General features: G+C 46.4%; 1 protein-coding gene across 2 annotated transcripts in view; it reads left to right on the top strand.

Moving 5' to 3' along the window:
• UBR1 (ubiquitin protein ligase E3 component n-recognin 1) overlaps window positions 1-17,677 on the top strand; it is a 171,566-nt gene that overhangs the window by 105,587 nt on the left and 48,302 nt on the right. For both annotated transcript variants that reach the window (XM_068254146.1, XM_068254145.1), the window contains 6 exons: window positions 939-987; window positions 1,077-1,231; window positions 5,795-5,894; window positions 6,174-6,283; window positions 14,119-14,202; window positions 15,639-15,811. In XM_068254146.1, the coding sequence (XP_068110247.1) occupies window positions 939-987; window positions 1,077-1,231; window positions 5,795-5,894; window positions 6,174-6,283; window positions 14,119-14,202; window positions 15,639-15,811 (671 nt within the window). The remainder of the gene's footprint in view (window positions 1-938; window positions 988-1,076; window positions 1,232-5,794; window positions 5,895-6,173; window positions 6,284-14,118; window positions 14,203-15,638; window positions 15,812-17,677) is intronic.

The raw sequence follows: 17,677 nt of genomic DNA, 5'->3' as shown, positions 1-17,677 counted from the left end.
AAATAAAAATTGATTTTATGCCCGACAGTTACACTTTAAGGAGTTTGAAGACTGATAATTAAATGTTAAGCCAGACTTCAAGTTTAGTGGCAAAGCAGAACAGTTGGCGTCCAATACTTGGGTGTGCTTTCAGTTTTGTAACTACAAGTAAATATTGTGGCTCACTCTGCCCTTCCAGTATCAGTCATTAAAGTATTCAGGTGCCCAGTTTATATGTACTGAAGCCAGTGTTAATGGTGATTATTCTGAATTGTCAAAATGGGATGTTTGGTTTGTGTAAAATTGAGCCTTGTTTTTACATATCAGTAAATAATTATCATTAACAATATGTTTCTGGCTTAAGTAAAATATCTCTTAACGGTTTGATAGATGTATTTGTTGGTACATATGGAGATGGCTTAAAGCGGATCCGGGATAAAAAAAACTAACTATAACAAGTAACTTGTCTATATATGTTATCTAAAGTTTAGATAGTTTACACAGCATATCTATCTACAAACTGCTTCAACAGTTTATGAATATTTATTCCTGTGATACAGTGAGAGCGTCCATGTTCTGTGTGTCACATTGTCACAGGCTGAGAGCTGGAGATGCTATCAGCTTGCCAGTGTGTAAATGCAGTCCCTCTCCTCCTCCCTCCTCCCCTCTGTCTCTTAAATCAATGGCTAGTACCACCTCCCCCCCCCCCCCCCCTCCTGCCCAGACTGAGCTCCTATAAGCTCTTGCTACTGTCTGAAAATGCCAAGGCACTGTGAAAAGCTGTGGGCGAGGCTTGTTTAGTTTATAGGGAATTACAGTATTAAAACAAAACAAAAATGATTTGACTTGAGGAATGCCCTATAAACTATATGAAAGGAACACAATTATGCAATGAGTAAAAGTTTCTCGGATCCACTCTAAGCCAGTGAGTATTTTACATTTATTTATTTTTTATGCAGGCTGAGGACTCTCAGAAGAAAAGACGCAAGCAAGAAAATATATCTGAAGGTAAGGTTACTTACACAGATGTACTGAATATAATGCCTTGTGCAACATAATGCAGGTGGTTTAGTATGTCATTTTCTTTAACTTTGTAGCACTACCGCCACCCCCTCCTCCCGACTTCACTCCAGCTTTCCAAAGTGTGCGCAACCTCCTGTGCTGTGATGTACTGATGCATCTTCTGCGGACACTCATGCAGAGGGCGCTAGATGAGGATCCTGCCTTCTGGTCTGAAAGCATCATACAGATGGTAAAATGGTCTTGTCTGCTTGTTTGTGACGATTGTGACTAGTAAATGTGTTTCGGTCTGTAACTACATAGTGGCTGGATAGTGTGCTGGCTAAAGACCCCACTTTTGATGTAGGAGACCAGGATTCAAATCCTGGCTTCAGCCAGTTACCTCTTCAGCAAGGAGCCCTTGGGCAAGACTTCTTAACTCTCCACGGTGGCCTACTGAGCAGTCTTAGTGGCTGCAACCCTCAAGAGCTTTTGAGTTCGACAGGAGAAAAGTTCTGTACAAGTGTTACCATTATTATATGAAATGCAACAACTGAGCTTAATGCATTTTTTTTATCAGTTTATGAACTTGACTGCTGCAAGTTTATTTAGCTCCTGCTGCTTTGCTGTCTCGGCGATGGCAAAGAAGTAAATATTTTCTAAGATGTTTTTCACTTGCCTTTATCTGTCCTTGCATCGGATTATGAACCATGGGCTGAAAGTACATCTAAAGCCCACATTTGCATTTACTTTACAGGTAATTACTAGTTTTCAGCCCTCTCTCAAGCACACTTTCCATTACTTATGAAGCTTTGAAGTTTCAGGAAGTCCCATAGACTGTTATTCTGCAATGTAGCTGCAATTGGATGCACATTGGCATAAGATAATCTAGAACAGGGCTTTTCAACCTGTGGTACGTGTACCACCAGTGGTACTTTGCTGTAGCCCGGGTGGTACATGTCAGGTTTGCCTGCCACTTAATTGCCTGCCTGCTGCTTGTACTGGTCCTCCTCCTCCTCCTCAAAGTTCAGCTCCCCCTTGCTTGCTACTAATGCAATATGTAGGCTAGCAATCAAATTTTAACCCTTCTCCCCACCAATACTGCCTGCCCCCCTACACACACACGCGCGCACACACACACACGCGCACACACGCACACACACGCACGCACACGCACGCACACACACACACACACACACACACACACACACACACACACACACACACACACACTTAAAGTGTACATGTGAGAGAAAAATTGCACCTGGGGGGTACTTACCTCAGGAGAGGGAAACCTCTGGATCATATAGATGTTTCCCCCTTTTCCCTCAGTAGAGGGGATCCAGCGCTGGAACCCCCCAAAGATCTCGTTAGCGTGCGCGTATGCGCAGTAGCGTCTCTCCACTCAGTGGAAACAGTGTAGCCCGGTCGGGCCCAATCTACTGTGCAGGCACATTGGTGGTACTTAAAAATTTTCAGGCGATAAAAGTGGTACAATTAGTGAAATGGTTGAAAAGCCCTGATCTAGAAGACCTGCATTACCAGCATTGTGAATGGATGAATCCTCTTGGCTTCTGCACATATTCACAATAGAAGATCAATCCCACTGAGCACTGTTTTATAGTCTGGGATTATTGTTCTGGATGTCTCGCATGTGTGTGAACACAGGGGTCACTGTATGAACACTGGCACGAAGAGTGCAGGTGGGAGGATGCACATGTAAGCAACCACATGGGTGCCTAGCAGGTGGCCCATAAGTATGACACACATTGAGTAAGCTTTCATAGACGCAGGAGTACATGTCCTCAATCTGACACGGGTATCGGCTACTGATTGGGAGGAAGTTCAATTCTTGGTTACGGTTTCTGTATAAAGGACCTCTGATGCGAAAATCTTAAAATTTTAAATACATGTAAACACATACAAATAAGTACGTTTCTTCCAGAGTAAAATGAGCCACACATTGCTTTTCTTCTTCTATGTTGCTGTCACTTACAATAAGTAGTAGAAATCTGACATTACAGACAGATTTTGGACTAGCCCATCTTCTCATGGGGGGTTCTCAGGGTTTTCTTTATTTTTAAAAGCACTTAGTGAATGGCAGTTTCTCCATCCAACTGCCCAAAAAGTTACTTAAAGGGGTTCTTTCGCGAAAAAAGTAGGCAGTTAAAAAATGTGACAGATGACAGGTTTTGGGCCAGTCCATCTTTTTAAGGGGGATTCTCGGGGCTTTCTTTGTTTTCAACAGCATTTCCTGAACAACAGTTGCAAAATCTAACTGACATAATAGTGTGCAAGTGATTAGGGAGGCCGGCTGGTATCTTGCTATTTTGGCAGTTAAACTGCTGTTCAGGAAATGCTGTTGAAAACAAAGAAAGCCCTGAAAATCCCCCTTAAAAAGATGGACTGGCTCAAAACCTGTCATCTGTCACATTTTTTTAACTGCCTACTTTTTTCGCGAAAGAACCCCTTTAATGTAAGTGACAGCAACATAGGAGAAAAGTAATTTATGGCTCATTTTACTCTGGAAGAAATTAACTTCTTATTTGTATTTGTTTTAAATTTTAAAGGGAACCTGAACTGAGTAAAATTATTTTAAATAAGTGCATGATGTAGCTGCAAATTAATATTACGTACTTACCTCACCGCCAGTTCCTTTCAGAAGCTCACCATTTTCTTCTTAAAATGATCCCTTCCAGTTCTGACTATATTTTGTTAGAACTGAAATATACCAGTTGCTGTCAGTTATATATCGGCTGCTGTCAGTTACAACTGAAAGGGCAAGGTAATGTCCATGTTTCCCTATGGCTCAACTGGGCCATATTACAGTTTAACAGTGTGCTGACCAGGAAGCTGTTATGGGGTAATGGCCATTTTCAAAATGGAGGACAGAACATTTTATTAATCACAGTGGACAAACAGGGCACGGAAGAGGAGAAAGAGATTGATGAGTAGGCTACACAGGAGGTAAATAGGACAGGTTCTCTTTAAGATTTTTGGGACAGTTCCTCTTTAAGGCTATACAGGCATTCCAGTAAATAACTCCTGTACTCTGGCAGTTAGTGAATTGTTTGATTGGAAAAGCTTTTGTGACTGCAACATTCCATACCTGTTTAGTAGGTTTTATACATCCACAAATATTGCAACTGCTACACAGGTAACTATCCTTTGTGTGGATTTGTGGACATCATCGCTCTATGAAGTGGCTTCTGCACATAAAGTCCTTAAGGGTGGGGGCCGTCTTTGTAGTTATGGAGGCATGGTTAGTGGTGTACTCTTGAAGTATAGGGTCACTACATATGATAGATCAATGCCTGTTAACAACATTTTGTACATTAGACCATCGTTTAGAAGACAAGCTTTTGAAAGCTATGTCAATTACCTTTTTAGAATAACCCCTTTTCGAAAGCCATCCAGCCAATTTACTGGACTCCTTTTCAAACTCCACAGTATTTCAGCAATTTCTTCCCAATTAAGTAACTGTCATTAATAATATAAACTAGTTTGGTGCTGCTTTATGTGAGACTTTTTGTCATAAATTTGCTATAGTATCTCCCCAAGCACGTTCTGGTTGGTATTGTAGTATATTTAAATATTGTATGATTTGTGTTAAATCTTTCAATATTTATCACATGGCCACATTTTTACTGCTGGCAAGTGATGTCAGTGGAAGTAGCTGCTGCTTGCTTTTTTGGCAGTTGGAAACAGCTGTTATTTCCCACATTGCAGCAAGGCTCCCACAGTGTGGTGTCAGCACCATGGTCCTGACATCACACTGTGGGAGGGGTTTCACCACAATATCCACCATACAGAGCCCCCTGATGATCCGTTTGAGAAAAGGAAAAGATTTCTCATGGGAAAGGAAGTATCTGCTATTGATTGGGATGAATGTCAATTCTTGGTTACAGTTTCTCTAAGATATTCGACTTATTCTGAGTTCTCATTCTGCACAGTGCAGTGTTCTCCTCAGAATTTTTTTCCAGCCGGGTGGCATGAAAAAGTAGCCGGGTGGAGCATGACAGGGGAATGCAGCGTCGGTGTAAATCTGCTTACAGCATTGGAGGAGGATGAGGAGGCGAGCAGGGCAGATGACAGCAGGGTGCTCACCAAAATGAGCCGGGTGGAGCACCCGGCTAAAAGAGCCTAGGGAGAACACTGCAGTGCTTCCTTCCCCTTCATACATACACTGGGCTCTGTTGACCAGAATGTACTCTATTATGGAGAAGCCACTGAGCTGGAAAATACAGTTTGACTGATAGCCACCGGTATTTCCTAAACTAGCTTAAAGAGGAACTCCAGTGAAAATAATGTAATAAAAAAGTCCTTCATTTTTACAATAATTATGTAAAAATGATTTATAGTCAGTGTTTGCCCATTGTAAAATCTTTTAAATACCTGATTTACATTCTGACATTTATCACATGGTGACATTTTTACTGCTGGCAGGTGATGTAGCTGCTGCTTGCCTTTTTGGCCGTTGGAAACAACTGTAAACGGCTATTTCCCACAATGCAACAAGGTTCACAGACAGGAAACTGCCAGGAGTACCATGGTCCTCAGTTTGTTGTGGGAGGGGTTTCACCACAATATCAGCCATACAGAGCCCCCGATCAGTTTGTGAAAAGGAATAGATTTCACATGTAAAATTGGGTATCGGCTACTGATATGTTGGCGCTTTATAAATACAATAAATAATAATAATAAAATAATAATAAAGTTCAATTCTTGGTTACGGTTTCTCTTTAAGTTCAGAACGCATTTACTACCTGTGCAAACTTCAATTAACTAAGCTGGTTTGTGGTTTGTCTCCTCTCAGGTTCTGCACATTATGGCTCTGGGTTTGATTGAAGAGAAACAGCAACTACAGACGGCCCCGAAGGAAGGAATAACATTTGATTTTTATTACAAGGCGACAAGTAAGCAGGTCTTTTCTCAACTTTACTTTTCTATTCCAAATCGTTACTGGTGGTATTCCATCGACTTTTTTACTGTTTACATACTTTGTATAACTTTGGTGTGTGAGAATAGTGGCCATTTTTAGCTATAAGGAATGTGCTTTGGTATACCCCAGCTTATGGCCAGCGACCGTGGCTGGTCAGCCAAATTGTCATCGCTTGGGAAGAGTCCTTCAAGAGGTTTATGCTCATTTCTCTCTTTAGGGCCACTAATGTCTAATTGCTCATTTCTCTCTGCAGGGCTGGGCAGCTCAGATCCAAGTTCTTTAAGTGTGTTCAGCCTGCTTGGCAAGCTAAGGAGTTTAACGCTGCTAGACTCTCAGAAAGACATGATTTGCTGGCTGCAGCAGGTAAACCGAGCTTTTAAGATGCATGAATCCACTGACTTGTTCAAAATTATTCTGTGCTCTGCCGTATATTTTGAAGTTGTCAAAGCAAGAAGTGTCACTCCGGCAATTAAACTTCTAATTAAGCAGGAGTTTAGTTTCTGAGCTTTGGAACAAACACACTAAAGGTCAGGGCCGTGCAGAGGGTCCTTAAGTGGGGGGTGCTCAAATTTAAAAAAGGGGCCTGGCAATGCCTTCCCCCGCATGCCCCCCCCCCCCCTTGTTTCTGGCTAGGGGGGTATTGATTGTCATGCTGCTGAATGCAGATGATGGTTGCCATGTGGGTTCTGGGTGTAAGTACTGAGTGTCATGTGGGTTCTGGCTATGGTTGGGTATCGAGTGCCATGCCGATGTTGATTGCAAGTACTTAGTGCCATATGAGTTCTGGGTGTAAGTGCTGAGTGTCATGTGGGTTCTGACTATGGTTGGGTATCGAGTGTCATGCAGGTGGTTGATTGCAAATACTTAGTGCCATGTAAGATCTGGGTGCATGTACTCGATGTCATGTGGGTGCTGGGTACAGGCACTGGATGTAACATGAGTGCGAATACTTGGCGCCATGCTTGTACTGGGTGATGGCTATGGGTGGGCTTTGGGCATCACATGGGTTTTGAATGCGGGTACTTTGGGTGCGGGTACGGGTTAAGTGGGTGCTTGGTGCAGATAGTGGGGGCCATGTGGAAGCTGTGTGCAGGTGTGAGTACTGGGTGCGATTTTAAGCCTGGGTGCAGATACTTGGTGTAATGTGAGTGTGAGTACTGGGTGCCAGCTATGAGGGGAAGGGGTGGCTGATGGGAAAAGTAGAGGTCAGTGTGGGTGCTGCAGGAAGGGGCAGGGCCATGCAGAAGATCCTCAAGGGTGTGGTGCTCAAATTTGAAATCGATAAATCGTGCTAAATTGTGTATGTAATACCCCCTCTCCAGAAAGCATAAGGCAGTCTTAACACCCCCCCCCCCTTCCCCCACACACACCTTTATAGCAGTATTAGGCAGACTTTGTGTCTCCTTCCAACCAACTCTTGTGGTGCTACCACCCTCAAATCAGCAGTGGCAGGTTCCCACTGTTAGTGGGTTAGAGTGGGCACAGTGGAGCCCACAGTGGAGGCACAGACTCACCTTTCATTACTGGGACCTCTGTCCCTCTTGATCAGCACCCAAGCCTCTTTTCAGGCAAATAAGTGGTTACCAATATGCAGTGGTTGCTAAGCATTAGTAGATGCAAAACTGCAGTAAGTGCCAAGGGGCAGTGGGTGCCCAGATGCAGTAGATGGTAAGACGCAAAGGTTCACTTTGTGCTAAGTTGCAGTGGGTGCCGAGATGCCAAAGTAAAGTCTGTGTCAAGCTGCTTTGGGTACCAAGGTCCAGTGTTTGGGTGTTTATTTGCAGTGGGTGCTATGCAGTATTGGGTGCTGAATGAGTAGCAGATGGTGATAAACAAAACTGGGTGCCATGTGAGTGCTAATTGGTACAGGGAGCCATGTGAGTGTTGGGCATGAGTGAGTAGGGAGTGCCATGTATGGTCTGGATGTGTGCCATGGGAGAGTACTGAGTCTCATATGGGTTCGGACAAAGGATGTGTTCTTGGTGCTATTTGGGTGCTGGTTATGGACGGGTACTAGGTGCATATAATGGCTTTGGAACTTGGTGACGTGTGAGTACTGTGCCATGTGGGTGTTGATGATTATGGGGTATGTGGGTCTTAGGTGCAAATACTGAGTGCCAAGTGGGTACTGGGAGTGAGTAGTAATTCTTTTTTTTGTACATGGTGACATATGGGTGATGGGTGCTGGCTAGTGGGGTATTTGTTGTCATGTGGGTGCTAAAGGCAGATGCTGGGTGCAATGTGATTTTCTGGGTGCTGGCACAGGGTGTCATGTGGATTCTGGCTGTATGGGTGTGTATTAACCATCATGTAGGTGTTGATTGCAAGTACTCAGTCCTTTGTGAGTTCTGGGTGCAAGTACTGGATATCATATGTGAATGCTTGGTGTGGGTGCTGGACACCAAGTGGAGGCTTAGTGCAACTGTAACTACTGCAGATGAAATATGTGGGTGTTGGGTGCAGGTACTGGGTATCACATAGGTGCAAATACTTGGTGCCATGCCTGCACTGGGTACTAGCTATGGGTGGGCATTGTGTGTCATGTGGGTTCTGAGTACAGGTACTTTGGGTGCAGATAGTGGGTGCCATGTGAAGGCGGTGTGCAGGTGTGAGTAGTGAGTGCCATGTTGGGGCTGGGTGCAAGTACTGTGCCATGTGGGTGTGAGTACTGGGTGCCAGCTATAGGGTGAAGGGGTGCAGGTATTGGGTGTCATGTGGCTGTTTGATGCAAGTACTAAGTGCCATATTGAGGCCGGATGTGAGTATTGGGTGCAGGGTGCTTGGTGCAAGTACTGGGTGCTTGCTATAGTGGGGGTTACTGGTTGAGTGTAATGTGGGTGCTGAATATTGGTGGGATTGCTGTGGGTGCAGGGGGTGGGAGATCACTGTGGGTACTGCTATGCATGGCATAGTTGCTGCTAGGGGAGATAGAGGTCAGTGTGGTTGATGGGGGGAAGGGCAGGTCACTGTGGGTGCTGGGGGGAGAAGTAACTGTGGGTGCTGTGGAAGGTAGAGGTCAGCATGGGTGCTGGAGGAAAGGGAGGTTGCTGTGGGTCCCTTGGGGGAGATCACTGTGGGTCTCGGGAGGTAGAGGTCATTGTGGGTGCAGGGGGTGGGAGGTCACTATGGGTGCTGCTATGAATGGCATAGTTGCTAAGGGAGGTAGGGGTCAGTGTGGGTGTTGGGGGGAAGGGTAGGCCACTGTGCTGTGGAAGGAAGAGATCCGTATGAGTGCTGGAGGAAGGGGAGGTCCCTGGGGGTGCTGGGAGAAGTCAGTGTGGTTACTGGAGGAGGGAGTGGATGCTGGATGTCGGGAGAGGCCACTGTGGGCGCTGGCAATGGGAGAGGTCACTGTAGGTGCTGCTTTTGGGATGGGAGGTCCCTGTGGGTGCTGCAGGGGACAGGAGGGTAGCCACTGGGGGAGGGAAAAATCACTGTGGATGCTGGGGGAGGGATAGGTCAGTGTGGGTGCTGGGGTAGGCAGGATCACTGCTAGAGCTGGGGAGGAAGAGGTCACTGTGGGTGCTAGGTGGAGGGGAGAGGTCACTGGGTGCTGGGGGAGGGAGAGGTCACTGTGGGTGCTAGGTGGAGGGAGAGGTCACTGTGGGTGCTGGGTAAGAGAGAGGTCACTGTGGGTACTAGGTGAAGGGAGATGTCACTGTGGGTACTGGGTAGGGAGAGGTCAGTATGGGTCCTAGGTGGAGGGAGAGGTCAGTATGGGTCCTAGGTGGAGGGAGAGGTCACTGTGAGTGCTAGGGGATGGAGTGCTAGGGGAGGGAGTAGTCACTGGGTACTAGGTGGAGGGAGAGGTCACTATGGGTGCTGGGGGAGGTAGAGGTCAGTATGGGTCCTAGGTGGAGGGAGAGGTCAGTATGCCACACTAGGATTCCTGTCTGGGCCTCTTCACTTGAAAGTGCCCCAGCCGGGGCGGAGCTTCCCGCGGGTGGGCGGGGCTTATTTTCCACGCGAGAGGGGCCTTTTTTTGAAGATTTTAAAAAGGGGGGTGCCTGGGCACCCAGAGCACCCCCCTGTGCACGTGCCTGCTAAAGGTGCCCATTAACAGTGCAATCTTAGTGAAAAATAGAACTTCCAATGTGATAATTACGATCAGAAGGCAACTATTGGAAATCCTAGATCAGGGGAATCTGAATGGGGTGTGAATAGAGGTAGAAAATATAACCAATCTCATTATCGTATATCAAATCAATTGGCAAAAAGGATTGAGGAAATCGACCGTTTTTGGCACCATCAATACTATCCAATCCATTCTATTAGAAAGTCGAACGTTTGCTAAAACTGCACAGTTAATGGGCACTTTAGAATAGGATAATCTACAAGGGTGTAAATAGGGGGGGGGGGGGGGGGGCGGAGTCCCTGCAACCGCAGGCGGGCCCAGAGGTGTGGGGGGGCCAGTTCAGGTGTTTTGTGGCTACACGTTATGGGTGTGAGGATCCTGTTGGCCACACTTGTTTTATGAGCCTTGTATGATGGGCCCCAGGCTGAGGGCCAGCAAGGGGAGGCAAGGGAGGAGTTGTGAACATTAAGGAGCCCCATCACAGTTTTGCTGTGGTGGTGGTGGGGGGGGGGGGGGGGGCATGATTTGTACTTACGCCCCTTTGTTTATTGCTTATCCATCTGACCTATCACTTTGCGCCAGTGGATATCTCAGAAGAACAAATCTTCAATGTCACACACTGCTGCCGCTGCTAGATGTGTTCTGCCCAATGAAGTACAAAGATATGTAAACATTATTCACATACCCCATCGCCCATAGGCCACATTGACTGGGCAAAGATGGTGCAAGTCTGCTCAATATTGGATCAATGTAGAATATAGATTCTAAAGATATTTTATATTTAAAGTGTACCTGAAATGAGTTAAAAGAAATAATGTATACCTACCTGGGGCTTCCTCCAGCCCCCTTCACGCTGATTGGTCCCTACCCTTCCTCCTCCTCCGCCTGGATTCTCCGCTATGGGTCCTGGTAATTCCGTCAGTCTGTGCATTCTGCCCGTGTGCTCCCCCATTGCAGGCGCAGAACTCTCCCGGTGATGGGAACTCTATAGGGGCACGTATGCGGGTGGGCCATGCGTGCACACTACGCCCCAAATGGCTGAATTACGGGGACCTATAGCGGACGACCCAGGCAACGGAAGAGGACGGTGAGGGACCGATCACCCTGAAGGGGCTGGAGGAAGCCCCAGATATGTATACATTTCTTCTTTTACCTCATCTCAGGTACACTTTGATACAATTTTGTTAGATTCAATATTTATTTCAAATTGAACGTCTGATATATTAAAAATATTGTGTAGTGCAGTGGTTCTTATTATTAACGTACCCATTTGTGATTGACTGTTTGCCAATTAACTCCCTATTATGATTTATGCTGGAATACACCATACAATTTTCTGTTAGGTTCTTCTGTTAGGTTCTTCTGTTAGGTTCTTCTGTTAGGTTCTTCTGTTAGGTTCTTCTGTTAGGTTCTTCTGTTAGGTTCTTCTGTTAGGTTCTTCTGTTAGGTTCTTCTGTTAGGTTCTTCTGTTAGGTTCTTCTGTTAGGTTCTTCTGTTAGGTTCTTCTGTTAGGTTCTTCTGTTAGGTTCTTCTGTTAGGTTCTTCTGTTAGGTTCTTCTGTTAGGTTCTTCTGTTAGATTTTTTTGTTCAGTTTTCCGAATTTGAACACTAGCACTAATCCTGAGTACCCTGACAAATATGTTTCTTATTAGTACTCTATAGCTATGCATTAATGTTTTCCAAACATTTGCCTTATGTCTTTAACTAATACTTACTCACATTTGTTTTTGTATCGTTAATTGTCGCACCTTTATTATAATCAATTGACTGAAAAGTTTAAGCACCCCTTAACCTCCTTAGTGGTATGCCCAACACGGTCGGGCATACCGTTCGCTGGCCTCAGGAGTCCCACTTGCTTAATTAATTTGATCCAATGGCTGCAAAACCTTTAGCTAGCACTAGGCTAGCTAGTACAGATGTCCGGCACCCCCTGATCGACTGCGATCCCCCCCGAATCCCCCTTTATACATTACGAAGCATGGCTCCACTGATCGGTGCAGCCTCCCCACACAGCTCCAGTCTTTCTATGGGGAGAATTGGGTTTGCGCATGACGTCATGTGCCATCCTCCCCATAGTGAAGACTGGAGCTGTGCGGGGAGGCTGAGCCGATCGCTGGAGCCAGGCTGGGGTGCCGGACACCTGTACTACAATGTAATGTTAATCTGATGCCTGTTATGTCTCTTTCTATGTACTCTTCCTGATCAAAAACCATTCCGGGCATGACCCATCATGCTTGGCGAAATAAATGATTCTGATACTAGCTAGCCTAGTGCTAGCAGCCCCGTTTCTTGCCCCGTGCGGAGCGTGCCGCCGCCCGGGGCGCTGTTGGGAGGGGGGCGCTATAATGGAGGGGGGAGCCGGAGCCGCGGGGAGGGCAGCCCGACCTCTCCCTCCCTCTCCTCTCCCGGGCGCCCTCCGTGCTCCCCCCTCAGATGCAGAGTCCGTGAGCAGCAGGGAAGCGCTGTTTACAACTCACCGGCTGCCTGGCTCCAAGCGCTGCTCTCTCGCCGCTGGTCTCCTCTCTCTCTCTCTGTATACGTACTGATACACGCTGCTTCCTGTAGCCGGAAGCAGCGTGTATCAGTATGTATACAGAGAGAGGAGACCAGCGGCGAGAGAGCAGCGCTTGGAGCCAGGCAGCCGGTGAGTTGTAAACAGCGCTTCCCTGCTGCTCACGGACTCTGCATCTGAGGGGGGAGCACGGAGGGCGCCCGGGAGAGGAGAGGGAGGGAGAGGTCGGGCTGCCCTCCCTGCGGCTCCCCCCTCCATTATTGGGGGCATCTACCTATCTAACCTATACTGGGGGCAGCTACCTAATCTAACCTACGCTGGGGGGCACCTACCTATCTAACCTACACTGGGGGGCACCTACCTAATCTAACCTACACTGGGGGGCAGCTACCTATCTAACCTATTCTGGGGGGCACCTGTCTAATCTAGCCTATACTAGGGGGCACCTACCTAATCTAACCTATACTGAGAGGCACCTACCTATCTAACCTAGGGGGGGCGCAATTTTTACACCCTCGCCCTGGGTGCATTTTAGCCTAGAAACTGCACTGAGTGCTAGCTAAAGGTTTTGCAGCCATTGGATCAAATTAATTAAGCAAGGGGGACACAAACTAGCAAAACCTCCTGAGCGGTGTAACGCTCAGGAGGTTAAAGGATAACTGAAGTAAGAGTGATATGGAGGCTGCCATATTTATTTGGTTTTAAACAATACCAATTGCCTGACATCCTGCTGATCTCTTTGGCTGCAGTAATGTTTCAGTAACACCAGAAACAAACATGCAGCTAGTCTTGTTAGATCTGACAATGTCAGAATCTCCTTATCTGCTGCATGCTTGTTCAGGGTATGTGGTCTGTGGCAGAGGATCGGCAGGATAGCCAGGTAACTGGTAGTGCTTAAAAGGAAATAAATGTCAGCCTCCATATCCCGCTCACTTCAGTTGTCCTTTAAGCCTATTATAAGTAACCCATAGGGTACATGTACTAGTTGTTGAGAACTTACGATGTGGTGTATGCTTAACGTAGCACTGTACTCTAGCCCATTTATATGTTTTCATCAATTGTAACGAGGGAAATGAAGTCTGCCACATTGATTTCCATTTAAACAATACCAGTTACCTGGTTATCCTGCTTATCCTCGGCTTCTAATATTTTTTGCCATAGACCCTAAACAAGCATATTCTGTTCAGATGTTTGATATTTTGGCAAGATTTTCTGAATGCTTGTTTCTGGTGTGATTCAGACACTACTGCAGCTAAATTGACCAGCAGGGCTGCCAGGCAACTGTTATTGTTTAAAAGAAATATGGCAGCCTCCATATTCTTCTCACTTCAGTTGTCCTTTAAAATATTTGGAATCTTCTGTAGTACAATTTTGTTTTGCACTTGAGATATTCTTCAAGTCTACAGTCATAAAATGTGTCCTGTGGGCCCATTGGAAGCATTCGTTTTGCTTCATGGCTAACATGGAAATTAATAAATGTTGAATTATGAAAATCCACAAAGGCTCGACTTTAGAATTTCAAGAAAAACCTGTAGAAACCAATCTAGTGAATTTTGTTTTTGAGGCTATGAGTGTTATAACCTGAATATAATCATCCTATTTATTTTGTAGATGTTTGAAATTGTGAAACAGTTGCATGAAAAATCTGAGCAGAGTGAAACAGCCAGTTCTTCAGATGTTGGGAAAGTGGATGCTGTAAGTTATTAATAAAAGATTTACCAATGGCCGCTTAAAGTTTTCTTAGTTATTTGTATTTATTTTTTCACTATTAATGTTTATTAAAGAAAGAAAAATATTTATTTTCACTCTTCTTTGTATTGAAAGCGGGATGAAATGCAATAAAATAAAGATGTACACCTCAAAAAAGGTATTATTCAAAATGTAAAACATTTTGTGAAAGTGTTCATTACCTAAGAAATCACCTGGTTGATCTGCCAGCTGTGCTACTTCCTAAGCTGGATAGTGGCTGAATAGAGTACTGGTTAAGGGCACCGCCTTTGATATGGGAGACCAGGGTTCGAATCCTGGCTAGGTCAAGTACCTATTCAGTAAGGAGTTCAAGGCAAGACTCCCTAACACTGCAGGGTGGCCTCCTGAGCGCGTCCCAGTGGCTGCAGCTCTTGAGCGCTTTGAGTCCTACAGGAGAAAAGCGCTATACAAATGTTCGGATTATTATTAAGCTAGGAGGAAGCCGATTTTTCTTCGATTTTGCCATTTTTTTTTCTGCATGTTTCCTTCGTATGCAATTTTAATGGGAGCTCAACATGGACAAATCTGAATCTGATTAGAGAGAGATCTGTCAGCTGGCCGTGTCCATTATAAAGTATACATTACCAGTCTGCGGCCTGCGCTTGTCCCTCCGCTGCTCCGGCGCACTCCTTCCTCCATGCATGCACACCCCCACGTGATTTTCTAGTAAGGGTGCAAGTGTGTGAAGTCACACATGTACGCCCTTCCTAAGAAACTACGTGGCGCACTTGTATGGAGGAAGGAGTGTGCCCGGAGCAGTGGAGAGACGAGAGCGGGCCGCAGACAGGTAATCTATACCTTACACTGGGTACCAGGGGGACATTTTACATTGGGGAGGGACAGCGCCTGGAGTTTCGTCACGTCATCGATCGTGGCGAAATTGCAAGCCATTCCCACCGCGCACCCGTTCAAGCAAGTCGGCCCAACACCTTGCAGCATGCACAGTTGACGATGCGACCAGTTTTTGTCCCAAAATGTATCGCATTGTCGGTCGGGCATGCACTTGGCGGCACAGATTTTCATCCAATTCGTTTATAATAATCGAATCGGATGGTCGATCGGCCACCAAGTTGTCTGATGTATGGCCACCTTAAGTTCTATATACACGTAACATACATCAAACCCCTGATATCCGCCAGTTCCTCTATTCCTTTACCATTTACGTAAACTGTGTGACAGGATTAGTACTTCCTAAGAGCAGCATTCTTGTGGCACCTCAGTTATCCAGAATATGACTAGAACAACTTTCATCATTGCCTATTTCCAGAGCCATAACCTCTAAATTTTGAATTAGCATGACTAAGCCCAGCAGGGGCTTCCTAGAGTGTAGTCAGGAGTGTTTGTGCCTTTTTGTTGTAATGTTTGTGTTTCTCTTCTGCAAGACCCAGAGCTCCCAAGAGAGGGAAACAAGGAAACGTAAAGCAGAGGCTGCAAAACTCCACCGACAGAGAATCATGGCACAGATGACTGCTCTACAAAAGAACTTTATTGAAACAAACAAATTTCTATATGACACCACTCAGAAAATGTATGAAGAGTCTTCCCAAATGGAGATGTAAGTTTGAAAAGGGGGTCTTTTTTTTAAGTAGTTTACTTGACCGCTTCAGCGTCCCTGCCAGCTGTTAAAGTGGTATCAAACCCAGCATTTCTTCTTTGCTCTAAAAGATGATTTACAGCATATAAAATACTACCACTTTTTTTTTTTTTTTTTTTTTTACTAGAACAGCATTCAAACAGTAAGGGCCCGTTTCCACTAACACAGAAATTGGGCCGAATCTGCAGCGTTTCACCGCAGGCAAATTACGTTGGGAAACTCTGCCATAGGGAATAATGCTGTCGACGTCCGAATCGCTTAATACCTCTTTAACCCGTTGATGACCGCGGTGTTAAACCCCCCTAAAGACCAGGCTCTTTCTTGCTGCACTGGGCTGTGCAGGCTTTTCAGCCTCCTGCACAGCCCAGCTAAGAAGCATGGCGATCGGACTCCCCTCGGTGTCCGATCGCTGCTGTCACTTTTTTTTTTTTCTTCTTCTGCCTCACAGAGGCTCTCTCTCCCTCCGTCCCCCTCCCTCTCCTTGCTCCCTCCCCTCTGCTCATAGGCATTAGCCTATGAGAGGATGGCAATCCCCAGCCAATCAGGGGCCGGGGATCGCCAATCTCGTACAGCGCTGCTGGAGACCGCAACGCTGTACTGATGTAAACAAAGGCGATTTCTTTCCCCTTTCGTTTACAAATAGTCTTCTAGCCGCGGTAAGCGGCTAGCAGGCTAATCACAAAGCTCCACACCGTGAACGGGCAGGGAACGATCGTGCATGTGCGCGACCGTTCCCTGGGAAACTGCAGCTCCAGGGACTTGACGCTAATCTGCGTTAGGCGGTCCTGGGGCTGCCGCCGCGTTCACGCCCATTGGCATGACGCAGCCGTTAGTTAGTTAAGGTCCATACACACATCCAATTTTTATCTGCAGATGACTAGCCAAGTTTACCAGTTCTATCTAGAATGAGAGCATACCTACAGTATGTTGGCTTTCATACTACATGGCAGTGGTAAAATTCTCCAGTCATTTGCAGATTAAAATTGAATGTGTGTACAGAGCCTTCGTTTTTTTTTTTTCTAAACCACCAGTGTGATTTTCTGTGGCAGTGTTTTTTGAGAATGTCCTTCAAGTTCCACAAATAGTTCATGATTGGATATTCACACCAATTAACTACTAGTTATTATACCTATATGGCAGGGGTCCCCAACCACCGGGCCGCGGCCCACTGCCGGTTCGTGGGCAGTTGCCAGCTGGGCCGCGGCGGGTCTGGCCTCTCGCCCCCCTCCCCCCGCGGCCGCCGCTCCTGTCACCTTATGAGCTGGCGGCCGCTTCCTGTCACAAAGTCCCCGTAGCCGCTATGAGGAATGCAGCATCTCCTATTACAGCAGCGCTTCCTGCGCAGCTGCTGTAAGGAGGGAAGAAAGCGAGACAGCGCCGGTTTCCATGGTAACGGCGATTGCCGCTACAGGAAGCCGCTGTCTCGCTTTCTTCCCTCCTTACAGCAGCTGCGCAGGAAGCGCTGCTGTAATAGGAGATGCTGCATTCCTCATAGCGGCTACGGGGACTTTGTGACAGGAAGCGGCCGCCAGCTCATAAGGTGACAGGAGCGGGGGGAGGGGGCTACACTGGGGCACTATACTAGCTGCACATGGGGCACTGTACTAGCTACCCTGGGGCACACTGGGCACTATACTAGCTACCCTGGGGCACACTGGGCACTATACTAGCTATCCTGGGGCACACTGGGCACTATACTAGCTGCGCATGGGGCACTATAGTAGCTATCCTGGGGCACACTGGGCACTATACTAGCTATCCTGGGGCACACTGGGCACTATACTAGCTATCCTGGGGCACATGGGGCACTATACTAGCTATCCTGGG

Source organism: Hyperolius riggenbachi, chromosome 9 (assembly GCF_040937935.1).
Source record: "Hyperolius riggenbachi isolate aHypRig1 chromosome 9, aHypRig1.pri, whole genome shotgun sequence".
In the NCBI taxonomy this organism is placed as follows: Eukaryota; Metazoa; Chordata; class Amphibia; order Anura; family Hyperoliidae; genus Hyperolius; species Hyperolius riggenbachi.
The sequence above is the reverse complement of the archived record's forward strand: the minus strand, read 5'-3'. Positions and strand labels throughout refer to the sequence as shown.